The sequence below is a fragment of the Pseudopodoces humilis genome, chromosome 9, assembly GCF_049639895.1.
Source record: "Pseudopodoces humilis isolate 2021_Gansu_Grassland_sample_001 chromosome 9, ASM4963989v1, whole genome shotgun sequence".
Lineage (NCBI taxonomy): Eukaryota > Metazoa > Chordata > Aves > Passeriformes > Paridae > Pseudopodoces > Pseudopodoces humilis.
In genome coordinates this window covers 25,192,902-25,220,207 of record NC_142208.1, presented here as the reverse complement: position 1 = coordinate 25,220,207, position 27,306 = coordinate 25,192,902, and the positions used below count along the sequence as shown (strand labels likewise).

The 27,306-nt window shown below is 41.3% G+C and overlaps 1 protein-coding gene across 2 annotated transcripts in view; it reads right to left on the bottom strand.

The window, feature by feature from the left end:
- SORCS3 (sortilin related VPS10 domain containing receptor 3) overlaps positions 1 to 27,306 on the bottom strand; it is a 267,664-nt gene that overhangs the window by 32,829 nt on the left and 207,529 nt on the right. For both annotated transcript variants that reach the window (XM_005520720.2, XM_088059520.1), the window contains exons 8-14: positions 25,085 to 25,174; positions 23,026 to 23,205; positions 21,052 to 21,198; positions 20,496 to 20,598; positions 18,084 to 18,160; positions 17,887 to 17,978; positions 15,024 to 15,131 (exon numbers count right to left, since the gene is read on the bottom strand). In XM_005520720.2, the coding sequence (XP_005520777.2) occupies positions 15,024 to 15,131; positions 17,887 to 17,978; positions 18,084 to 18,160; positions 20,496 to 20,598; positions 21,052 to 21,198; positions 23,026 to 23,205; positions 25,085 to 25,174 (797 nt within the window). The remainder of the gene's footprint in view (positions 1 to 15,023; positions 15,132 to 17,886; positions 17,979 to 18,083; positions 18,161 to 20,495; positions 20,599 to 21,051; positions 21,199 to 23,025; positions 23,206 to 25,084; positions 25,175 to 27,306) is intronic.

Genomic DNA, 27,306 nt, shown 5'->3' with positions numbered 1-27,306 from the left:
AAATTTCCTGTGAAATCAAAAGAGAAGCAGAAGACAAGACTTCCCCGCACTGTAGTTCAGATCCTGCTGTGTCCCCAGTGTGCTATTATTTACTCTAGTTCATCACTGTAATCATACAGAGTTGTTGGCTTTGCTCTCCCCACTCCTTCAGTACTCTGCACCAAAATTGCTCTTCATTGTGCTGTTCTCCATGAAACAAGCACCACCCAGGAATCAACCATGCTCTCCCCTGGAGACGTGTCTCAGCTCATGGGGACCAGGGACACAAAGGTGGGTGGGCAGTATCTGAGAGAATGAAGTGGTGGGTTTGCTGTGGACACCTGTCTGTATGCAAGTTCTGCCTCACAGAGAAGCTGACAGGTGGGAAGAATATGATACGAGAAGAACCTGTCTGCTGTCATGAACAAGTTGCTCAGGTTAGAAGTGAGCAAGTCGGGGAGAACTTGTCTGGCAGAATGGATTTATTAGGTAGATTGTTGCTGGCTGTCCAGAACCATTCTCAGTGTAGACCTAACTGCGGGGTATTAGTGATAGGAAAAACCAAGGCCACACTACGGGAGAAGCTGCAGTTCCTGTTCCTCAGCACAGAGGGCACACCCTGGACCAGGACAACCGAAGAAGTATGGGTGTGCCAGAGCTCTCGCTGGGAGCAGGGAGGAGTGGGAAGGAGCATGGTGGGGGGATGCAGAAAGCCTCCAAAACTGTACTCAGTAGAAATTCTAACTGCAGTTTCCCTCCCCACTTTTCCTCAGCACTGGGTACATCCCATCAGCTGTTACATCACAACTGCTTTCAGCACACACAAGCTTGTTTGTTCTGCATGACTGAAACATTAGACCCTACAAAGCAGCAATGCAGCAGGCAGAAATCATTTACACCAGCAGATTTATAGCAGTATAGGATTTGGTGCTTATTACATGGAAAACACAGGAAGAGAGAACATGACCAAACAGAAACACTGGCCTAAACCCAGAAGAGGACAGGGTTGGAGAAATCCAACACTTTGCAAATCAAAGCATCTAAAAGGAAAATCTTGCTCCTCAGATTAACTGTCCATCAGGAAAGCAAAAGTTTTCTTTGTGGTTTTTCAAAAATCATCAGCATTAGTTGATTTTATTATCTATTATAAAAAGATTTTTGAAAATTCCTTCTGACATTGAAATTCTTCCATGCTAATTAATGAAAAAAAACCCCAAGTTTTTCTCAGAAAAAGGCAACATATTAGCATTCCAAAAGCACAGAACATTAGATACTCTTTAATTAAATGATTTCAAAGTAGATCTTGGTGTATAATTGCTACAATTTAGATGGAAACAATACTACACTAAATGTAATTAGAAGAGTGTGAACAGAAGGATGTTTTCCTCTGCACTGCAGAGATGGTTCTAGGTCACCTGAGTCCTAAAGCAGTAACTTCTCTACTCCACCCTCCCCTTCTGAATAAAATCTCCTGAAGGCTAATCAATCCATGTGGAAAAGACTTTGGAGATAACAGCATCAGAGAAGCCAACAAGCACCTTCACCTAGTGGGTTTTGCTCACCAATGCCAAGTTCCACCTTCAGCATGGCTTCATGGCCAATGTCATGAACATCATGTGACAGCTCAAGATGACTTTTTTGTGTATTTGACACTCCTGTCAGTTTCTATAAGCAAATGCAAGGAATGGAGGAGAGTGCTGTGTGATCTGTGGGGTTCCATCAAGGTTCTATCAAGCAGCTTTCCTTGGAAAGTGATAAAAATCTTCATTGTGAAATTTAAAATGAGCTGAACAAACAATAACGGAGCAGAAACCCTGACTGAACAAAAGCAGGTGCTGAAACCGAACTCCATTTTCTCAGTTTTATGAATGACATCACTGGATGTTTTTCCAAAGGGGCCAAGGGGCATGCACATGACCTCTCCCACCACAACTGTTTTGAGGCGGCCAGGTCCAATAGAGGGTTGGGCAGACAGCAAAGAGCTACAACATTTTAAAACTTAGAGTGTCCAGCTATCAATAAGTGCTTGGCACTAAATGTTCCAGTTCTTATGTACTGGTTTCTATACCAGGTGCCAAGAAACAAAACAAGTTCCAAGGAGAGATGCAAAAAGAGATTGTTGGGGCCTTATTTATCCCTCCTGAACTGGTGAGTCCTCACATTGCTTTGAAGACACCATCTCATTCAACTTATCTGATTCCATGTGCCTTCATTTCACATTTACTTTGGTCAAATAAGGGAGGTGGACTTTTTTAATAAACATATCTAAATTATCAAGATAACACAGGGAGAAAGGAAATGAGGTACTATAAATTTTGCCTCAATAACTTTGTCTACCATGGTCTGAAAGCTCTTAATTACTTGTTGCAAGCATAGAAAACAAGAGAGATGGGTTTTCAAGGTCCATATTTGAAAAGCCAACAAAGAAGGTATATTTTGATTTTTCCATATAAGCAGTCTGATCTGGAAGTCCTTGAGAAGCAATAAATACAAGAGCCCAGATGGTATTTAGATAGAGATGGTTTTCTGACTAAGCTCAATTTAACAAAGGTTCTCCAACCCAAGACATAGAATAGTAATTTACTGGCTTTAGACTGCATAGATTTTGTTCTATCCCTCTGACTAAGCAGTTACAATTCCACATAAAATCTTAGCTAATAGGGCAGCATCTTCTCACCTGGCTCTATGCATAGCTTACAGTGAAATCATTGCTAAAAAAAACCAGAAAATGCTTCCCAATCCTTCCTTTAGAGAAACAAGGCAAGGCTTTTATTGCCAGGGCTGGGTGTCATTAATTTGCAGAAAAACTATTAGAAACATGGAAATCAATTCTGAAATGCTTACAGTTTCATGATGGAGTCATTTTAGAAATTATCATTGGTAATGTTGCTATAATTATATCATTCATTAATTTTTTAAATACACAGTAACTTACAAATGTGGTATACACTGCCTGGATAACCTTGTACAGGAGTTCTTTAAAAGGCTTTTTACATTTATACAATGCTCTCTTCTCAAATTGCATTGCTTTTGCTTTATCATTCCTTGTATTGTCAAATAGTTGTGCTTTTTATGTAATTCAACACTGCTCATTCCTGCCAGGTCAACAGAAGGAATTGAGGGTCACAAGATAACAACTCACCTGCCTCTGGTCCATAGATTCAATCCCTGTCCCTGCTCATGGTAGGAGAAACAGACCTCCTCAAGTAATAGCTCCCACAGGAAAGGCAGCAGCTGTATCCATGTGGATCTGCCCCTGCTGGCAGTTTCAGACTAGCTGCCCAGGCATTAAAATGTAAATTCTCATGTCTAAATCAAGTCCTCTTCTATCATTTCTGAAGTAAATTGGTAGGACATCATATGGAGCAAGCAAGCACTGAAGCTGCCTGTACTTGGCTGGTGTGGATAAGGATAGAAGATTTCCCTTCACCAGTCCTCCCAGCTCCTTTGTGTGTAACACTTGCTCAGATGTGCCCAGCACTGAGACAGAGGCCTGCAGATGCCAAGGAAGGAAGAAGGTGATAATGTAATCTTCACTGCACCTAACATCAAAAGTACCCTCCTTTCTGAAGCAGTTTTCCTTCACTGGACATCAACGAGGTGAGAAACATAAAAAGGCTGGGTGTTTTTTTACTTTTGCTTCTCTCAGCGTACCTTGGGGACCTCTGAAACTAGATTTTAACAAGATTAGGCCCCACATAATAGACTCTAAGCATTTTTAATATCTAAAAATAAAATAAAAGCAAAATAATATAATATACTTAGTAGACAGCATCTTTTGAGATGAACTACATAAGCAGATGGATGGATCAACAGAAAAGTAAAGCCAGAACTAGGGAAAGAGAGCCAAACATATACTTTAATTGATAATACTGAAAGAAAAGCTAATTGCAGTGTCATCATAAATAGACTGTTTCATTTAGAAAAGCCTGAAACCAACCTTGAATTTTATTTCCTTTTGTTGTAAAAGAAAAACACTTGCAGAGGAAGTGTCTTAGCAAGCAAAAAATCCCCAATAGTAAAACCACCCAAATTAGTAAATAATTCTGCTGACCTGAATCTGTGTTTTTGTTTTGAGAATGTAGAAAGGAAGAAAGTCAAGTAAGATCACCATCTGATTTCAGTTAAAATCCCTCTTTATTTACATCTGTGCATCCTACAGGAAGTGCCAGAAGTAGATATTTAATGGGCAAACCCAAGAAGTGTTATGAAGCACAATCTGGAAGAATCACCTCCTGGCAGGAAAACAAGCATGTGTTGGTTTGGGTTTTGTTTTTTTTTTATTTTTATTTTTATTTTTTCTAGTCCCTAGAGAGGAAGCTCTTCTCTCACTGAACCCAGAGGGAGTCCCAGATCTGGAGCAGTGAGTAGGTAATTCACCACAGCTGAAGGTGCTCATTCTCATTCTGATGTCCAGCAGAGAAGCACATGTTGCTACTGCTGCAATCTTAACAGATATCCTCTCATTCATAATTGCCTTGATTTGTTGGGGATTTTTTCCCCACAAGCCAGGCTACACTGGTCCCACATTTCCTGGGAAATGGTGAGCCTATGCTAAAGCTGCTGGCTCAGTGAACACTTACAGAACGTCTTGGTACATAGATGTACCTCCTTAACTTGTTGATATTTACAGCTTTTGAGTCAACAAAAGAAAATTCTGACAATTTCACACAAAGAAGAGGGCCTGTTATGAAACCTGGATCTGAATCCACCTCTGTGTAAGGAAGGAGCAGTAAAGTGAGACAAACTCCTGTGTGCAGGCTGAGCTGTCTGGGCGAAAACCACATGAGCAGCAATGGAACAGTTGAAAGTTGTGCAGGTGGGACCAGATTTTATGAAGAGATGAGCTATTTCTCCATGAGTTAAACATAAATCATGACTTAACAGAAAACCAAATGGGCTGTGTAATCTTCCAATTTTTTTTATTAGGGTTTAGATGGAATTAGCAATAAAGGAGGTCACTAGTTACAAGGAAATTGGATAGAAAGGGACTGAGACAGGGAAGTAGAACTTAATTGGAAGAGACACAAATCAGCAATTAGGGAGAGAGGGAAAGGGAGAGTTAAACTGTCTCATGTCTGGCAAGACGATGCAGGGAGTAAGAGACTGGAAACAAAAGAAACATAAAAAATGAAAGATGACACTGGAAAGGCAGGCAATTGCCAACAAAAAACACTGCATAATTTTTTTCCTAAACAATAAATACGGTTTCTAAGAGTCGCTTTGGAGCTTTTAATTCAGTTGCTTTTGGCTGACCTGTCAAGTAGGAACAGTAGCCTGAGGGCAATGGGTGATGACTCAGGGCTCCTCTACTTCTGTCCGTGGACCAAAATAAAGTAAAAAAAAATAGTTGGGTTTTTTTTAATAGAAAGAAGAGATGCATTTTCTTCCAATTAAAATACACCATCCATTTGGATCTAAATTTTCAGCCAGTGCAAATTAGTTCAATTTAGACCATCTAAATAAACCCTCTCAGGTGTAAGGTCCTCCACTGATACTATTCAGAAGGAGAATAAACAACAGCAGTGAAACTATGAAGAATGCACCAACACTAGACAGCAGCCTGCATGAGGACAAATTTGTTCAAGAAAATCTTGGTCTATGTTCTATTTCCCAAGGAGAAGGGTCAAACAAGATTTTTACAGAATTTCTCCTGCAGATTAAATCTGAGGGATGTGGTTTATTTCCACTGAGACTGAATGACATAACATCGAGGTTGACCACAAGAAAGACATTTAAAGTGTTGTCCACCAGCAATCCATATTGAACTAGTCATGAAAAGCTGCACCACTGCCAGATTTCAGGGCAGGAGAGAGAGAGAGGAGATGGGGCAGGCAAAGAGTTTCTATGAATACAGATCAAAACCCAAACCTTGCAGTAAAAATCCTACAGTATAATCACAGCAGATCCTTTCCCTTGGCTTTGGAGAACAGTCCTGGTATTATTCATCAGCTCAGTGGGCATTTCCTTTACAGTGCTATCAGAAGAGGAAAACCACTGCAAATGACATGGTACAGCATGATCATTCAGTTAGCAAGTAATGACAAGTGTAATTAGTAAGTAATCTGCAGAACATGTAATTACAAAGCGGCCCTACACTTTGGACTCAATTTCCCCTTTAGCTGCACAAACATTGCATAAGGCAGTGGAGGAGATAGGGATTGTTTTGTTATTATTTTTCCAAATAGAAAGTGATATCAAAATAAAAACTTCTTGAATGACAAATCAGACCTTTTGAAATTTGGTCTCTAAAAAATTTATTACCAATGTTCTCAAACCATTTTACATGACAATTGCTTCAAAAGAAATCCCAGCAACATGAAAGAGAGTATGAGACACCTAGGAAGGGGGATGGGAAAGCGTATTAAATTTTAATGCTGTTTTTCAGAAGTGTTCTTTCTGTTCTTCGAACCACTCATGAAAGACAACCAGGTTCTGACAATTCTGAAACCTGAAGATGCTGCCACTCTCTTCTAGAAAAGATACTGGCAGGTGTCAGCAATCTGAATATTTCATCCCCTCATGGGTCTGTGGTCACAGCAGAGGCAGGTGCTGCTGCTTTGCCGGAAGCTGGATAACACAACACATTCAGTCATTTCAATCTTTCATCCTATGAATCAGCAGATTCCCAACCAGAAATGTCCAATATAAATGTGGAAGCCGTCCTTAGAAAATGTAAGGTCCAAATGCATGTGACAAGTGAAGCACAGTGACGAGCTTTGTCTGGATATCAGAGAAGAAGGCTCAGAAGAGGAAGCTCTGGAGAGCTGCTTTCCAGCAATCATTCAGTTCAGTGATCAAAAATCTGTCAGAGTGAACTCTGCAGACAGCCTAACACTGAGCCTTCAAGCTCCCAGAAAAGCTGCTGTGCTGTGCCACCCTTTTCCTTCTGCAGGATCAAGGAGAGATTGAGCTGGAGAGGTGCTAAAGCCATGTAGTTTCTCAGTCCCCTGAGGGTTGGTGGGATCAGAGCACCAGAATATTTTACATCTTGCTCTCACAAAAAGGTGAAAGACTCAGGAATGCATGTGTTCACAGCATCCTGCCCCTTCCTGTGCACCCTCCATCAGGCCTGAGTACTTCATACAGCCCAGCCCACCTGCAGGCAGGAGGACAGCACGGAGCCAAAATCCACCTGTCCTTACTTAGCAGCACAGGAAACAAAGCACATGAGCCTCTTGACGAGAGTATCTGGATTGTGTTGCCATCAGGCAAAACTTGTCCTTTTATCTAGGGAAAAGAAATTGTGTATCAGCCTACTGCTCATTCTGGCTCCTGCAAGGGCTTCCTTCTTTCATTCACTTCAGGGAATTCCAGTTCCGAGTGAACACACCTTTCTCTAGTCCTCCTCCCTGCATATGCTCAGCTCTCCATCCCCCTTGTCTGAGCATTATAGACACAACTCAGCATCTCCCTCCCCCAAAGAAATGGGAAAAGTCTACACAGTGGGATACCCATCGGGGACTCTGGAGACCTGCATTACTGCCAAGCTCTCCCTATGACAGCCTCCTGAGTGACTGACCATGGGCATGTCCTTTTTTCTCCCTCAACTTCCCTACCAGCAAAATACAGCTAATGATGTTGACTATTTTAGCACAGTATTTGATCTACTGTCCATAAATAGCACTTGATCCCAATGACAGTAATGTTTGCCCCAGAAAGTCAAAGATAGACAATACGTGCCACAGAGCACGATGCCTTCTCCATGTGTTATGGCTTCTGCCAGGAATCTTCTGAGTACATGGTGCAACTGCCGGGAACTGGTCTTGGGTCACAGACAACCTTTTCCTAAAGCCAAATAAATCACACGATGCTGTCTGAGAAAGATTACTCTAAGTAGATGTTCTCATCACCTGATTTGTCTTTCAGGTGCCACAGAAAGACCTCGGCTCACACTGCAAGTATTAACAGCACAATCAATATTGTGCCTCTTGTGGACTGTTTAGGTGAATTCATGCAGAGATCCAAAGGCTAAAAATCAGACTGGCAGAGAGGGAGATGGGAGGAAGAAGTGACACTGATTAATCTTGGGGTTGTTAATAATGTTTTTAAGTCTTGCAAACAAAGATAATGATATGGGCAATCAACTCTCCTACTCCAGGGTATAAACTGATCATCTGCTGGAATAAAATGGGAATTCCTATAACACACATTTTCTTGTCCATTGTAAAGTCACTTGATGCCATTAGCAGATTGATCATTTTCTCACAAAGTCCAAGCTATTCATTACTTCCAGAAGGTTTTGAAATTAGATGGGATGATACACGAATTCAGCTCACTATGGCAAATTCCAATATCCTCTCAATCATTTTGGTTTCCTTACTTAATAATTGTATTTAGAATTTTTGTTCTCAGATCAAGTTCCAAATTTTCCTCTTTTTTTCTGTGTGCAGTCATTATTTGCACAGATTCACTTTAATTTCATGGGGTCTGTTATGAAGAGTCCTTATATAGTTTTGTGCACTGCAGTCTGCACAGTTCCCTGAGTGAGGACAGACAAACTGAACTCACAAGGACACATCAGAGCCTTGCAGGAAAATCCATAGCCAATAACAATGCCAGCTGTACCACAAACATAGATGGCAGTGAACAGCAGAAAGCAAAACTGAAAAGTGAGATAAAACCAAAGTAGGGACAACAATCAAAACCTAACAGTCATTTCTAATATCTGATGGTACCCATACAATTGGATAAACCAGGCTTTGAAATCTTCTCTCTGATCTTTAAAAAACTCCACAGTTTTGGTAGCCCCGAGAGAATGCAGAGGCTGGATGGACAGCCTTGGTTCCCAGAGGAAGTGAAGGTACATAAGGACAGAGTTCAGAATCTTTCAGCACAACAGCTCCCTGTCTCATTTTCTACCCTGGAAGCTGCAAGTTGGATTTAGCTTTCTAGAGAACTCTGGTGAAATCTTTCTTCCAGATTCCCTATTTGCCAAATTTCTGTGTGGCTCAGCAGCAGTCAAAGTTGCAGATGATCTGGTTTTTTCAGACAGTTTTTTCCTCTTTTCTCACAGAATGAAGTGAAAAGAAGCCAGACTGATGACAGGAGAGTTTAAAGGCACCTGTGGGCCATGGGAATTGAGGAACACTGACTCTTTTCTTTATGCAAGAAGATGTTGTACAAGAGCCTCAATTTCTCCTAGGTAAAACAACCTCATGGTGTTTTGCCATCCACTCACATCATCTCTCCTTTGCTGAGGTTGCTAAAGCAGGGGTAAAGGAGGCAAAGCCCGGTGCCAGGCAAGAACGCAAGCTCCTCTGACCTCATCCCAGAAAAGGCACTCTTTTCTATCACTGGTTCCACATGAATTTTTCTCAGAGGTTTTCTCACCCACTCAGAGGTGGCAGACCCATGGCACGGCTCCCTGCCTCTAGGCAAAGGGGCAGAATGCTTCAAGGACACCGTGTCAGCTCACAATTCTCTTTCCTGTGTTAGCTTTTAAATGTAACAGCAAGACTTGAGCAAAAGGCAGCGGTTGTTGTCTTGCTTGAAGAGAAAAGATGATAATCACCTTATCAGAAAAAGACAGGAAAATTACTCCAGGCTCCCATGTAACTTTGAACTCAGTGTGAGCTTAGACCTGAGAGCTGTCGCCCTTTTCTCATACTCAGTTTGCTGAATCTCTGCTGTGTGAATCAGAATCTGTCCACATTGCCTTCTTCATACCTTTATCTACTTTGCTGATGTCTTCCACAGGTCAGCCAGTTCTTTAGAACAAGAGTAACTCATGGAACTCCTGGCCACAGGATAAGGTGAGTGCTAAAAACTTTTTTCAAAGTATTTAGAGGGAAAACCTTCAGAAATAGGGAAACTCATTAATAACTTTGAAATACGATGAATAATACAAAGAATACCATGTCTGGCCAAGAAAGTTCCTTATTTGTAAATCTCTGTAAATGTGAGAATTATATAAGGTAACCATATTTCTAGTATAAATTAGTATTATATATATATATATATATATATTTAGCATCCTCTGCTTGCCACTGCTGGAATGAGGAACTGAAATAGAGGGACTTCTGGTCTGACACAGTGTGGCTTGTGCTCTTAAAACTTTCTTTCTCACCTCAAACCTCCCCTGGCACCCATCTCAACTTTTCCAACATCTCTCAATTACTTATTCATTCTTCCTCACTCTTCTGCCACCCAGTGATGGATTGACAGTAGTTTTATGGGTCTCCTGGAAAGAAAAAATTATTCCCACTTCATCTCTGGTAAAGCTGCATGGCCATATAAACAAGAAGGTGTTAGAAAGGGCCAGGACTCTTACCCTATTAATTTACAACCAGGAACATTTTCTAACACACATAACCAAGGGCAGCAGTCACAGCAACGTTGACAAACCAAATTTCAGCTCACTGAAAATATTAATGTTCAATTATGCATACACACATATATAGGGATCATTAAGTTCACATACATAGAACTACACAGAAATTTATATACACACGTGGGTGTGTCTACATAAATATTTATTTATCAGTACAGAGAAACTTAATGATCCCTATCTGTAAATGAGTGTCTGCACACATACATAATGAGCCTACTAAAATGATGCAGGGCTCTGAAGCAAAAAGGTTGTTTCTCTTAATATAGGTTTGGGGAGATGTTTAGCATCTCTAGAGATAAAGTGGCAGGGGTAATAATTATGAGTCAGAGCTGGAAGAACATAAAGCCCTTCTCTGGACCCATGAAAACATCTTATCTCTGATTTGAATGGTACAAACTGGTTTGGATATATCACAATTGACTAGAAGGAGGATACAGTGTGATTCCTTTCCCCTGTTGGACAGCCAAGTAACACGCTGTGCCTACGGCTTGTCAGTCCAGAAATGTTAGATCTGACCCATCAGAACATGACATCATTGAAAGATCTACTAGTTAACAGTGAGGGGTGCAGCACAGGACTTAGAAACCTGCAGATTTCAAAGAGGCTAGTGCATTCTAGGCATTCATCTGAGAACATGTCTAACTCACCACCCTTATGCATTGGAGTTATTTCCTGGAGGATCCTGTGTGTCCCACAGCTGCTTTCCCAACACTGCACCAAGCACCACAATGTGCTTTGGTACAAAGCTCTACACTAAAGGAGCCGAACTGACTCTCTTGTCAGATGAGAGAAGTATCAAAAGCAACAAGAAAAGGAACTACAGAAGATGACCAGCCAGGACCGGAGGAAGGACAGTGGATGTACTTTGGTTAGGCAGCAGTTCAAGGCAGACCAGCTCACAAAGTCTCATGTTATTCCCTGTGCATCACAAAACCACGTTCTTAACAGAGCCCACCCAGCTTGTAAGGAAATAATTAAATCTTGCAGCATTACAGCCATACAAAATTACAAAATCATAGAATAATTTAGGTTGGAACAGACCTCTGCAAGACATCCTGTCCAACACCCCACTAAAAGCAGCTCCCAATTCAGAGTACTCTTAGATATTCAGAATCATATAAAGCCCCTTTATGCAAATTACCAATGTTACCATACTGACAAGTTTTTTTAGGACTGCTTAGGACAAGTATACACAACATAAAGCACAGAGGATTCAAAAAGCCTAGGATACTCATACAATAAAGACAGACATGGAAAAAGCTCACTTAACAGCTATGAAGTGGTACAAAATTGTGTGCTAAAAGGGTTGCTGCTTTCTACAGCCCAGAGAGCCTCTCACAGCATGTGGCACAAAATGAAGGTTGGGAAAGCCATTCTATTGATATATTGATTTTAATAAAATAGTATTATGAAAATATTGTTAATAATGCAATATTTTAATAATAGTTGGAGTATAATGACTATGCAATACACATTACCCTCAGAATATTATGTTTTTTAAATAGGTGAACACAGACCACTTTGATGCAAATCTATAGAAGAAATCTCTTCTAACAGGAATCAGCTGAGACCACTAGCTGAAGTATTCTGCATTTTCCAGGATGAGACACAAACTTTTAAACTAACCAACAGTTTGGCAGTACAGAAATATGACCACAGCCTTGGTCTCTGCCTCAGCACTGCTTCAAGTCTAAGCTCCACTGAGCCCATGATCAGTTTGGGATGCAAATCTCAAACTCAATGTGCTCCTCTCAACAGCTTCTTGAAATCTTTGGGATTTCTACCCACAAACATGAATTCCATGTACCTCCAAACCACCACGTGTAATCTTGGTTCAGAGGGTGGCAAGTAGCAATAGAAAGGCACTGATTTCTTCTCAGACAAAGTTTACACAAGCTCAGCATCACCCTACACTGCCCTTATAGATGAGCTTACTAAAATTCTCATTGGGAGAAACAGCTAAGTGTTCTGTATTGAAATGGCTTGCAAACAGCTTTATAAATGGGCTCTTTCCTCCTCAGTTCTTTCCATGCTGTGGATAGAAATTTCTCTAAACATTTCAAGTGTCATGTGAAATTTCTTTGTATGGCTTTTACAGACTATTAAGAATGGTTTTAAAAACTGCTAATGATGACAGTAATAATAAAGACAATAACAATAACAATAGCGATGGCAACAATAATGGTAATACGCCTGCAAAGATTTCAAAATAAAAAGTTATCAACAAACCTAATACACAATATTCAGGAAGATAACTCATTTCCTACATTCTCCACCAGAAGACTACAGAGATATAAATAACAATAACCTTAGATTTATAATGCATTTTTCATCTCAAAAGAAAACTGCATTGATTTATAAAGCAAATTACCTAAATCCACAGCTAGTTGCAACTGACTAGCTCCATTGATTTCAGTGAAGGTGCAGACGTGCAGATTTATGTGAGTACAGATCTATCTCTCTGCATGTGTGTGCACATGTCTGCACATGTGTGCAGCTGGAATTGACACACATTGCATGAAGAATTTCACAGAAAAACACCTTATTAAACAACACAGAAAGTTACATGTTATCATTGCATTTGCAGAAAAAATGCAGAGTGAAGAGAACTGCAGGTTCTAATCATTAGCTGGGAATTGGCATATATATTTTTCCAACAGGATGTTCACAGCAGTCTTCTGAAAAGGCTCACAAGTGTATCATATGCTGTTGAGTTTTACTCTTTGCTAAAGCAGGGCAATGTTTGCAGATAGCAAAGCAAGAGATGCATAGATATATTATTCTACAAAACAGGGACACAGCTTTTTTGGGAAAAAAAAAAAAGAAAAAAGAAAAAAAGCCAAAAGAAAGCCAAGGCATTGTTTTGGAATAAAGGAAAAACGAGCAATGCTACCAGAAGTGACACCACCTCTACTCTGATAAAATCTCAGTAGCTGTCTGCGGCAGACACAAGGCTGACTTGTTTTGCTCCAGCACTGTTTGGGAATAAAGCATAGGAGTGCTGTTGTGTAAAGCATAACCTTAATTACTTAGCCTGTCCCTCCTAACAGTTTACCACAGGAGACAGGGATACAGGAGTTGGCTATATTTTCCTGAGCACCACCCCACCCAAGGCTACAGGTCCAAAACACTCCTTCTGCCATGGCATAGATGGCACAGAAGCCAGTTCAAATGACCATTTGTTAGAAGAGTCAAGTATGATTTTCCCACAGCTCCTTTCTTGCAGCAGAGCTCAACTTCAAGTATAGACACACAGTCACTTCTGTTTGTGTAAAGCTGACATAGAGCTGGTTTTGAAAAGCATAACACAAACCATGCAACTGTTGGAATACATTCAAATCAGTAGCAGGAATGTCTAAGACACACAACTATTACCCTGTCCAAACCTCCCCAGAAACTGATGACAGTTTCTCACTACCTGTGACACCAGTAATGAGCTTCACCTACACATTTATACCATATGAGTATGCAGATGGACTGAAGCCTAGAAGAAAATAAACTTGACCTGAATCTCTTTTCTCTTGCAAACAGTGAAAATGTGCAGGAACTTCAAGTACAGATGCAGAAAAGCAGGAAAAGCAGCTTGACTGCAAGATGAAATTTATAATCAGTCTCCTGCCACTGAACTGGACTGGTGCAACCGTGTCCAATGTGATTAACCAAAGGCACATCTTCATGCCACTGTAGGTATGCTTCAGAGCCGTGCCTTAGACAGGCATCTTAGCCACCTTGCCTTCTGATGCTCTTCAGAAACCTGTTTCAGCCAGTTCAAAGATGCACAGGTAATGCACTTCCAAAACCAGTGAAGGCAGTGCATCTTGTTCTTGCTTTCTTCAGAATCCCAGAGCATGGTGCTTTGATCTGCTTTGTGCAAGAGGTCAGATGACTACTTAAATACACCTTTGAACTTAAAAACTTCCCTTGCCTGGTTGTTAAAATCCAGTTTTAGCCTCTTCTTGGGCCGGCCTTACCCAGTGCTTCAGCACTCCTGGGAGGAAGAAGGCCCCAGCACCATCAGTGCCAGCCCAGGCTCTTCCTTCCATGGGATGGGTGAACCACAGCATATTACACCCCAGAACAGGAAGGTAATTCTGAGCTCAGCTCTGCATATGCACAATGAGAACACTTTTAGCTTGAGCTAAAACTGGATGTACAGCCCATAGTGCGAGCAACAAAGCTGGGGGCTATTCATACCCACCAGGAATCTCAAAAGACAGTCATGTTGCACAACTAAAGCAAGCACAGAACTGGAATGAGGTACAACCATATGGATCTCTGACTTCTGAAGAACACTGCAGTCCCTGGGCCATCAGGTCCAAGGAATGTAATCTCAGCAGTAATTATGAGGAAGGACCTCTGGCTGTCACTAGATAAAACCTGACCAAGGCTACATCACTCTCCAGAGAAGTATATCTACCTACTGCTCTGTGTGAACTCCCAAGCTACAGCTTGGGACCATCTCTCCTTGCTATAGCCCCTATCACTGCTGGACAGAGCTTGGCTCCATCATCTATTTGCTACATGATGCAAGAACATGTCAGCCAGGCCTGTGGCCACCAGCAAAACCCACAAAACAGCACCATGCCCTCATGAAACACTACATGTGTAGCTACACAACACTGCACTGCACATCATGAGGTTACCATGCACCTGGGGATCTCTATGCACCCCTTCTGCCATCACAATTTTAAATAGGAGCTGCTATACTTACGTCATTATCTGGGTCTCTATGCCAGGGTCTACAAGGGATCCATCCACAAAAAGTGGTGTTGATGTGAAACTGTATTTAGTCCAGGATCTTCCCTCATCAAAACTCACCCTGGGAGAGAAGCAGACAACATTTATACACATAAAAGGACTTACTCTAGAGCAACTGCAGCAATTAAATATTGGCTAAGGTCTGCAAGCTCCAGCAGCTGGATTTACAGACAAGCACCAATCTTTGCCATTTCCCAGCCCACTAAATTCATGCTCTTGATGTACTTTGAAAGATCAAAGCTTTAGAAAGCATAAACACTGGCAATAAAGACATGGATATACTTTATGCAGCTGTACATCAGGCCTCAAGGGATCAAGAGGCTTTGCCAAGACCTGTTTCTGGGTCTGGAATAGCACCTGGCATGAAGCACCACTCAGAGCATAAGCAACCCTGGCCTGAATGCATGAAAATTGCCTTCACTACCACAGGACATTTTGACCCTTCCATGTATCAATGCCATATGGCATTGGCTACAATCTCTCTAGCCCTGTGAGTACTTAAAGGCAAATTTGGCTTATTTATGGCAGTGAGGAGTGTTGAGTGTGTGTGCACAGAGGCACCTGAACACCTGCATCTGTCTGGCAGGCTCTTGGTGGACACTGAATCCCCTGTGCTCCAAGTAGGCAGGACACTATCTGACACACCACCAAAGGACCAGGAGGCCACTGCAGTGTGTATTATAAACCATGGGTTGCACCAACCTCACATCTCCCGTGTGGAAAGCCAAGACTAGCAGCCACCATTCCCTAACTCTCTGCTCCTAAGGTAAGAAACCTTCACCTGACTCAGAATGCACCTGTGCAAGAATAGGAAGTTAACTTTACACCTAAGACAGAACTCCGGGAGCACAGCAGCACACAGAAAGACTATCTGCCCTAAATCACTTCATTTAAATGTATGTATCTTCCCATACACCTGTGAATTTGTATGCGTTCTGCTTGCATGCTTATCTCTCCAAATAGCATTTCAACTTCAGGGGAACAGCATGCTTCATTAGCTTAGCTAAAGTTCTCTCAGCTTTTCAATTATCCGCCCCTCTTTTCTCCAGCATGAAACTTATTGTACAATGTCTCAGCCTGAGAACTAATAGATTTACATGTACCCTTTAATCTATTCCACTCCTGCCCATAAAACAGGTGCCTACTGAAGCAACATGAAGCAAATTCCAAAGCCCCTAAGGGTACAATTTTGAAGGAAACCTGTTGGAGCTTATTGATAACAGATCTAAATCACTACTCATTTAATAGAGTGGGTGGGGCACTCATAGATCTGCACACACCATTTTCAGGGGACTTATTGTAAAAGGAGAGCATCTGAAATGAACCTCTGCAAAGGTGAACTGAACTGTCAGCTCCTATGAAAAGTCAACCTGTGACCAAATCTTTCCCAATCTGTAAGTACAGGCACTTGCTGTAATGTGCTTTTTATGTCCGAAGAGCCTTCACAGTTAAAGACACAACTGAAACAGTTACACCTGGCTTGAATAATACAGCACAAATCGTTAATACGTGACTTGCAGCTTTTTCCATGAGGGGATCACCTTTCATTCTTCCAGAGCTCAACTTGCTGCAGTCTGATGCACCCAATGCTAGCAACACCCACCCTTGGCTAACACACACTTCTTCCTTGACTCATCCTTGGTTTGATCTAAAGACTGGGACATGGTCCTGATATCCTCTTTCCTGAGAGCACTTTAATTATAGCCATGACAACTGAGTTACCCATCAGAGGCTTCCAGTCGCATCTCAGCACAGCTGCACCACAGACTGGAGTCTGCAGCTTACTTACGAGTCTGCCCTGTTACTGCTCCCCTCTGTATGTCCAGTTGTGGAGCCAATACACCCTGAGGTTAACAGTCCACTATCACACCGTGACTAAAACAGTCATTTCTTTAATTCAGGTGGCAAAGAAATGTTCTCAAATGCAATATATTCAAACTTTCATAGAAATCTATGTTGAAATCATCCTAGAGTTATCTGTCAGGTCAAAAACTTAAAAGTCCAGAAGCTTTTTATATTGAAAAACTAGCTGTTAATGTTCTCAAAGTACATCTCTGGAACATGATCTTGCAAATGGGTTGTCAACCTTTCTTGAGGTGTCCAGATTTGGAATGACTGCAATTTCATGGATTTTGTACAATAATGACCCAGGTAGAGGAGACTTTAACACCTCATTACTGCTGCCAAACACCATTTTCAGTAAACAGTGTTAGTTCTCAATTCAGAATGTTTAACTGGTGCAGGAGTCAGAGGGGCAAGAGCTAAGAAGAGGATAATTTTAGAGCAGTATCTTTAGTGCTTAGACTATTATAACCCATTTATAGCAAAATTGTGTCTTCAACTGAGAAATCATTTTGCTCTATTTCACCTCCAGCTCTAATCAGTCACCACCACAGTATCTCTGCAAATTGATAGTCAAATACTGGAGGGGTTAGCAACATATCTCTGTTGCCATTATCTACACCTACTGCCCTTTCTTCTCCCTCCCTTTATCTGTCTTGCCAGATTAATGTTAAATTCTGTAAACAAAATGTAGAAACGAGAGGCACATCCTCTCAGAAATATCTGAAGCCCAAAGGATGACTTAGTCTATGTGTGTCTGTAGGAAAGAAACCACACCTGGAGGCTCATAGTCCCTTACCAGTGCAAAGAGTAATTCATACATGTAGGTGAATGTATGGAGGCATTATATATTTATAAAATGGTGCAATAATCATTATATTAATCAATAAAACCAAAATGGTGGTAAAACAGAGATAAGAATTACTTCAATGCTCTTTTTATGGACACCCTTGCAAAGTAAAAAGTTTCCTCACCACATGTGCCGGATGGGCACTGATGTGTGTTTCATGGCCACTAGTGCCCCTCCCCAGTCCAGAAACCAAACATTGTATTCCTCCTCGAAGATCTGCAAACAAATGAAGAACTGCATGAGTGCTCCACTCCACTGGGAAGTCAAGAGCCAGAAGAATAGCAAAAGGCTCCGTGCTTTCCTTTGCTGTGCAAAACATACCTGTCTCCAGGAATTGCCACCATCAGAAGAGATGAACACGCCAACTTCTGTATAGGAAAGTTCAGAGCCAATATTGCCTGCAACACAAGTGTCAGACATTCTTCTATGGATGAACACTCTAATGAAAATGTTAATTAAAGTTCTGACATTTAATGCTGAAAATTAGAAATTTAAATAGGTTGACACTCTCCTGTTACCATCACAGAATTCAACTAACCACATTACTGTGTCAATGTTATTTCAAAAAAGTTCTGTCTCTGGGAGGCAGTGCAGCTCAAGAAGGGTGTTTTCATCAGTGCTCAGGATATAGGAAATGTCATACAGTCCATCTACCTAATTTTCTCCCTGATACTAGGAAGAGTCACCAACTGTTTTAGATGAGGCTGTAAGGAAAACCTGATGTGGGCAACCATACAGAAGGTCAGCCTATAGGGACATCCAGGTTCAAGAGCATAAATCTACTGTTTCAGTTCAAAGGTCTTCTTAGTCCAGTATTTTACTATGAGTGGAAGTCCTCAAGAATTAGATGCTGATTTAAAGGTAGCAGTGTAAGTTTTGTATCACCATATTTTAAACACCAAAATGGAAATTCTGAATTTTCAAGCAGGGATTTACAGATGGAGGCAAGGAAAGGGAGTAAAAATGCAAGAATTTTGTTGTTATCACTTTGCTCTGTCTTTTTCTGCAAAGCTGTTCTGTTATTTCCTTCATTCTCTTCCTCTAGTTCAGCTTCAAGCATTCAAACCTCACAAAATGTAACTCCCAAACAAGTCAAGAGGATTTAGCAGCTGTACAATTAGATAATAAAACATAATTCTTCCATTTGCAGGAATCTAACCTCTGTCCTGTACCAAGTGTCTGAGTTTCCAATCATTGCTGGAAATGTCTCACTGTAAATGAAGTGTTTGAGCAGCCAACACTTGTGAGAAAAAATTGCATAGCTTATCCTTGAATGCATTCAGCAACATGGTGAGATGCTCCTGCTGTTGTGAAACTGGTTAGTGGAAACAGATGTGTATATTCCCAACAGGTAAGGTTTTTACATCTACAAAGCAGTAAGGCAGAAATTATATTCTGCCTTTTAAAGGTTAATTGTTAGACTGGGAAAGCATTCATCCCGTGCACTGGCAACTTGAAAAGAACCTAATTTACTAACAATTTAGATCAATGCCTAGAATCTCACTGTCCTGCTGCCTCTGTTTGCTTCCTAAAAGGTTAAAAAAAAAAAAAGCTTTTGTAATTACAGCATCATGAGTAGGGCTTGTTCCTAAGCATCCATCTAGCAAGTGCAACCTGCCAGGAGTGATGACTCCACTTGGCTATGCATGGGGATATCTGGAGGCTTAAACCAAATTATCTCACTTCATTTGGCCTGGATCACTGAACTGGAAATCACATGGTGTCTCCCTTGTTGAGATATAAACGTCATGAAGGGAACCCATCTAGGGTTCTGCCTTAGTCTGGCAAACACACTGAAGCACAGCACACTGAAGCACAGAATGACATGAGGATGAAAATGGTTGGAAGAAATAGTGTAAATTCATGCAGACAATATGCTAACATCCCACACTTGTGGGCCACTGCTATGCTGAACAGGACCAAGGAGACAAAGTGAGCCTTAGAAAGAACAGTTAAGCTATTTGGACATATTTGAGTGTATGCAAGAGGCTCCATTTGAACAGACAGAACTGCCTCCATGGCTGAGGCCAGCTTTTAATAGCACCAGCCATTCAGGAAGCACTTTGTTAGCCCAGCAGCTCCCACAGAGCTGAGGGTGGTTGGTAGCCCCATCCATCCTGCAGATTAATTACAGTGGGTCAGCCACTGCCACCATGAAGTATTGTAGCAGGCTGTCATTTAAACAACACAAAAGCACTATGTTGCAGAACAGCCCACAATACCAATGGCCCGTGCAGTTTTGATTAAATGCTGCTAGCCTTGCAGCAGTACAGAGTTGGTGCCACGCACAAGACAGGCACCCATGGAGCCCAGGCTTCACATGACAGACTTGGTGACAACTCTGCTCTTGCTACTCAAAGGGTGGGACATATTGACACCTCCTAGGAGTGCAGCCCCTGGGCACCATTCTCCTTCTGCAGCAAACAGGTAGACATGTCCATCAGTGGTTGTAACAACATGAGAGGACCTAGTAGTGCCACTGAGTAACAGTACCTTGAAAGTGTGGGCTTAGACCAGCAAATGGGTTATTGCAGAGCAACAGATACCTGACACCTTTTTTGAACTTGAGGCCATATGGCTTCTCCTCACCCATAGCAAATGGGACTTAACGTGAATTAGCTCAGCACTTGCTGAAACAGAGTTCAAAGGTTTTATACCAATGGGGAATACCTCATATACTCTCGGGCTCCCAGGGAGGTATGGGTGAGTGGTGAGAAGCATTCATGTTCTTACCTGTTGCCACCAGCAGCCCAGGAGCCGTGTCTTTGCTGGAAATGCTCCCTGAAGTATACGGATTCTCTGAGAGCTGCAGGCGCAAGTGCAGCGAGCAAAAGGGCTGTTGACAGAAAACAAACAAAAGGCAGAAGCTTTAATATTCAGCAAGTTAAATATCAGAGGGGAACCCTTGGTGACTGCACACAGATACTCTGATCCTTCTGAAAATGACCCCTCTGCTCTTAGCACACATAGGTCATATGTTCCTTTGATGGATAAGCAGGAACTCTGCACTACAAACAAGCATGTCAGCATGTCTGCCCTTGTTTTGACAACAATCTTAGAGCACTTTCCCCAGAAACTGTCTTATTCTGACTTTAATTCTATTAAATACATCAAGAAAGATGGTCAGAATTTTCCCTTAAAATCTGCAATGCTATAGATAAATTTACTGAATTCATTTAACGCACATAAGGTCAAGACAAAAAACACAGGAAGAGCTTTGTTAACCTAGTGACTACAATAAGCAGCTCTGAAGGAGTCAATTGAGCCTTAGAAAAGATCTGCCACTCACCAGCTGGCAAAGTACAGGATCCCCTCTTAGATCAGTGTCTGGTGCCTGTAGCAAACGCCAGTCTCTGCCCTTGTTGTAGGTAATGAAAGTCTTGATCTGGTCATCTACCTTCCTGTTAGCCAGGAATATGCCTTTGATCCCTGCTACCTAGGAAAAAGGGAGAGAGGTGAAAAAAATACATCGGAAGAACAGGCCAAAAGCAATGTCCATCTGAGCACTCTCAGAAGTGGAAGGTCTCTGTAAAAGCAATAAAGGCACCTCAATCTAATCTTAGAACACCAAATGGCATTAAAGATTTATCTTGGTGATGGTTGCAAAGATGAAAGGTCTTGCGTGGTTTCTCTCTTTGGAAGAAAAAGACAAGGATGGCCACAGAGCAAATCCCTGGGAAACAGCCTACTTTAGGATTTCATTGAGTTCTTGCAGATAGGTTGATGATGGGCTTGAAGGTACAGCATGCACCAGGTCTTACTTGAGCTCTGTGAGCTTGAGGATGGGGTCTGCCCCACTGCCTTCACAGATTGTCAAAAGAGGGGAAAACAGAAGATCACATCAGAAGCAGTGTGGGATCCTTTTGTGTACCACAAAAAAAAAAAAAATCAGCACAAAAGATGTGAATCCTGAGCATGATGTGACACTAATGTTTTGAAAACTTGATTTCTTCACTTTCCTTCCACATCCAAATTCTGACAAATCAAGCCAGTTGTTTCAAATATTATGATTTTTGTCAGCAGAACCCCTTGCAGCAGAATATGGTCCTGTCAAAACATCCCCAAGAAGATTTCATGTTGAGTCTGGTCTCTGTTGCACAGCTGTGAAAGTGAGACAGGAAGAAGAAATTTGCTGCAAATCTGCAACTTCCTGGGAACTGTCAGGATGCAAATCCTCCTACTCTGAAGCCCCTGGAGTGATATTACTCTTTAAATGACTGTAAAAATCTATTCACATTTAATAGTGAAAAGTCTATGATATACCACTGGGGAGTAAACAGGCTTGCCCAGGAATGTGAGACAATGCAGGTTAATTTTTGCTGGTTCATCACAGCAAAGAAATATACTTTTTCAGAGGCAGGAAGATATATTTCACCTGGTGAAAAAAAAAAACCACCATAAACCCTGTCCTTTATACTAATCAATGTGCTATTTGTGAATTTTCCCTCATTGACCTCAACAACCTGGATTTTTATAAACAAATTGATTATGTTGTTAAATGAGCATTGTTCTGGCTGAAATATAAAAAAAAAAACAACGTATATTCCTAACTTCTGCATGCAGCTGCAAGAACATATCTCCGTGTAACAGTAGAAATCAACTTGCAGCCATTTCTATTAGTATTACTGATTAGTTTGCTGATTAGTGCTGCTGGCAAAGCACTGAGCCCTGGATCTCAGCAGATCTTCCATCCAACAAGTAATGACACACCAAAAACAGAATGCTCTGAAGAAACCAGGAACTGGAACTGCTCTGAATGCACTGCTGTTGGCCAAGGCTGACAGGCCTGGATGAAGCATGAGAGTGTTTGGGGCAGTTTGGGGTAGAAGTTCTTCATCTGTCATCTCTGGGCAAGGGGCACCTACAAATTTTTGGTTATAGTTCACAAACTGTTCATCAGTGCTCTTGCAGGTGCAGTCCAGATTCCCTGCCTGTGAGCAGATGTCTCTAGATACCCAAGAGGAAAAAAAAAGGTGTACTTAGTCTTTCTATGGATATCCACATTAGGATGAGAAGGATAATGGTTTCCCTTCTGGAAATGACACATTGCTAACCAGTCATTGACTTGAACCCAACCAGGCGTTGCACCTATAGCAGAATAACTGCATCTATTCCCACATGAGTCAGCTCAGCATCAAATCCAGGAAATGCCTCAGAGCTTATCCCAAAACAAATGAAAATCCTGGGAGGTTGGTAAGAGATTTACACTTGCTCAAACTAGCAGGTTGTTGCTGCTCTTTGTAGGGCAACCTTTACTACATACCTCATAAAGGTCAATGACGATATTCCCCTCGAGCCCTCGGCTGCTCTTGACGTTTTCCAAGGCCAGGGTGAAGTAGATCCCTCGGGTGTCCGAGATGTACAGGTTATAGGTATCATTCTGGTTCCACTCTTGAACAGCTGCAAAGACCTGATTCTCATCTGTGCTGATAATGTGCATGTCCTGTTAAAAGAAGACAAAAGGCCTGTTACTGAGGATCTCTGTATTTCTTTGCCCTTCGGGACATGTAGTAATTACCATGAATTATGAAAGAATGGAGATGGAGCATGAATTATAGGTATGTTTAACAACTTTCTGTTAGAGCAAGCCAATAAATTACCAGCATTGTGACTTTTCTGCATTTCACTTTTAAAATAATCACCAGCTGGGCGAAAGGTTTTTGCTTTCTTCATTTTTGGTACCTTCAAGGAATTTCATCCAGTTTCATTTTTTATTTATAAATTTGAAAGTCAGTTTTATTACTCATGGAAGATTCACAGCCTTGGAGCCTGGAGTCTTCATAGTCTCTAAGCATCATATGGCACCAGGCTAAAAGCAGTGATAATTTTCATTCATGAAATAATGGGCTTGTGCTTCCAACTGGCAAGGGATGGTTTCAAAAAACCTTGGGAGTTCGCATTTATTTGAAGGTGAAGTATAGGTATCAGTTTGAGCTACTGCTGATAGTGATTTTTAATAACACATTTTCCTATTGAGAGTTTATCTGAGCTCAACTATCCCACAATATATGGGCTGTCAAATAACCCACCCACTCACTTTAGTTGGATTTCTGCTGCTGACCAAGATACAAAAAGTCTAGCAAGGGTTTCCCCATTTAGTTTTAATATCAAAGAGATTTGACAGTGCATTTTCTCAGTATTATTTTAAAACAGGTTCATGGAAATTACTTTCAGGGTGATGATGAGCATAGAAGCACTTCATCCTTGCTACCATTGTTGAACGAACTGACACAGGTTCAGCTAGAAGCCAAATGACTGTGGCTATATGAGACTCCATTTATCTATTTGTATCTATTTAAACTTTCTATAGGGTGCCAAGAGGCCTTGATTAACTCCTTGCACTGTTTCTGAATCAAGAAATCATAATTCTGGAAGTCTCCCAAAGGATGGAGTGACCTGATTTCAGGAAAAAATATCTGGAGGAAAATCAGTTCAATATCCTCATCCTGCCTAGGAGGCAGCTTAATCTTTTGTGTGAGGTATCCAGATGAAAAGCTGGGATTGATTAAACGGGGTTATTTCTAATAGACCTAACATATCCTATCGGCATGAGAAGGGAGAAAAAACATTTGAGGGCTTAATTCTGTCCCAGTGAGTACAGTCAGTGGGAGATTTGCCATTTCCCTCAATGAAGGAAAACTAAATCAGGAAGTTTGTTCTTGCCCAGTAGCTATAATTCCTTAAAGATTAAGGAGGTATTATACCTATTCCAACAGTAAGAAAATAAAGCAAAATGCCCAATGACTTCAATCTGGTTTTACCAGTTGCAGTGGAAATATTGCATTACCCTGGTGCCAACCTCACATACGTACAACTCCAGCAGAGTTCATTAATCTGCACATGACAGATAGTTATTACTGTACAGCAAAAATATTCTAGTGACTAAGGGCAGCATAAACAAGCCTCCTTTACGTGGCTCAAAGACTTTTCCATGACACCTAGTCTTAAGGTACTTCTGATTTTCAAATTATGAAAGTACCTTTGATTTTATAGGACGCAACAATTCTGTATCAGGGCCACCAACAAATCTGTATTTTAACAGATCATTTTCCTAGTCCTGGTGGCAACAATGTTTTTGATACAAAGATACCATCTGCCTTCTTAGCCACCTCAGGAACTACTGGCTCATGTTTGGCTGCTGTCAACCAACACCCCCAGGTCTTTTTCCACTAAGCTGCTTTCCAGGCACTCTGACCCCAGCCTGTAGCACTGTGTGGGGTTGTTGTGATCCAAGTGAAGGACCTGGCACTCCCCCTTATGGAACCTCACATATTTGGCTTCCCAAGACATTACATGTCTATGCTCACAAATGGGGGACTCACCTTAGGAAGGGAGTATTTGGGTAATTTTATCTGTGCAAAAGGCTCCCGTCTGTATGACACATAGTAAGTTGCTCTTCCACCAGTTGTCACCTGTGGAAATACCAAAGAAAATGAGTGATGACCCTTCTGAGACATTCTGTGATGACATCTCTAAACTTTCCTTCAGGTATCTTTTCTATGACAGGCACAGCTGTCCTTAAAGGCGTCTGGGTAACTCCAAAGAAATCACAAACTTGAGAGGGATAGAGATTTATTCATTTAAGTTGTGCTATTGAACTTTCCATTTTGCCTCTTATGATTCAAATCCAGTGTGATTTTACCATCTCAGGGAAAAAAAGTGCTGAGTGGGAGGAAAAGAAGGATCTGGTTTCATCACATGGTCCAGTTCAATTACCTTGGGCAAGTAACTTAAAGTCTCTGTACTTCTGTTCTTCCCCTGTAAGCAGGAGATAATCCCTCTTTCCTCAGCTGCTTCTCAGCCTTGTCTGCACTGTAAGTCCCTTGAGGCCAGGATTGTTTTCAATTCCAACAATTCCAACAACCTTTTACAGCGACTAACAGCAGAGATCCACACTAGCACCATTTAATGCTAACTGTAAATGCGCTCTTGGAAAGCTGGAGCTAAGCTCTTAGATGCCCTTTGTCACTTGGCTTGAAACTGGTTTCTCTGAAATAAAACACTCAAAATGAATGTGCGTGGGAGGAACTGTAGCGACAGACAGACATCCAAATTTGCAGTTTTATGGACTGAATGAACTAAAGCCTATGCAAAAACACCATGCATCAATGAGCTCTAGCACAGATAATTTGTAAAATATGGGATCTAAAACCTGTCAAGAGTCACTTACTCGTGCTGTAGGTGTTCTTTCTGGCACTATCTCAGACCTGGCTAAAACAAGGCTTACATCAGTGAATTTCCTACATTCTGCTGGTTTGGCAGTCTTGCAGGTCTTAAGGTAAAACAATGCACAAAGCACTTGTCTATTGTATGGAATATCTCTTGTTGGCTTCTTAAGTTTCCAATAAAGCTAAGAGAAAAGTCCTAGATTCCCTCCTAGATATACTTCCTTTATCTGACAGTGATATTTGAGAATGAGCTTACATAGAATATTGCTACAGCATCAATTGTATTCTCAGCAATGATATCACCTCTACATAGCAGCTTTCTTCCCAGGAGAAGCTGTCATTCGAAGGACACACTATTATTGGTCATGAAATTTGATATCTAATCAACTCAAGGCTTTTCCAGTGACAGTTTGAAAAACTGTAAAGAAAGTAAGTTTTAGACATAGGATCAGCTTCTACACTAAGACTTCCCCTTCAGATTTTTTCCCATTTTTATTTGTAATGTCATCATAACTGTATTTAGCACCCTCAAGAGAAAAAAAAAATAGCCACTATTATAGCACACACGACATAAGGTCATAAGAATGACCTAGATCACAGCAAATAAACTCTCCACAGATAACATGTAGCTAAAGCCAAGGGTAAACACAAACATGAAAATCTAAAGCAACTGGTCTACAGACCCAGAACAAGCCAGTAGGAGAGACAGGCAGAAAAGAAAACAGCAGTCACTGCACTCTCAATTCATGGAAAGTGCATTGTGAACTGGCACGGCAGTGAGCATTTCAGGGTCCTGCTCTGAGCTGTGAGGATCACAGAATCACACAATGGTCTGGGTTGGGACCTCAAAGATCATCCACTTCTTGTATCTAATCTAACTCTACTCTTTTTCAGTTCAAAGCCGTTCCTCCTTGTCCTGACACTCCATGCTCTTGTCCAAAGTCCCTCTCCAGCTCTCTTAAAGCCATTTTAGGTACTGGAAGGTGCCCTAATGTGTCCCCACATCCTTCTCTTCTGCAGGCTGAATAAGGTCAGTGAGTGCTACTTCTGAAAGATATATTTCCCACCAAATACTTCCACATCAAAATAAAATTTTCACAGGAGAGAACAGACTGTGAAGTTGATTTATACTGAGTCCAGCTCAAAGGCAAAAATTCATGTTTGCAGTAATTTTATCTCTCTCAGCTCTACAAGAATTGCTCAAAGGATGCCACACTTCTAGGTCATATTGTCTAAATAGCACAGGGAATATGTAAATATCCCCTCTTCTCTTTTAATATTTATTGCCTCCATTGGAAAACCCAAATTCTCAATTCTCACATGAACTGAACATGTTCAGTGACTAACTTGGTAGGGACCCTGTGTTAATATATGAA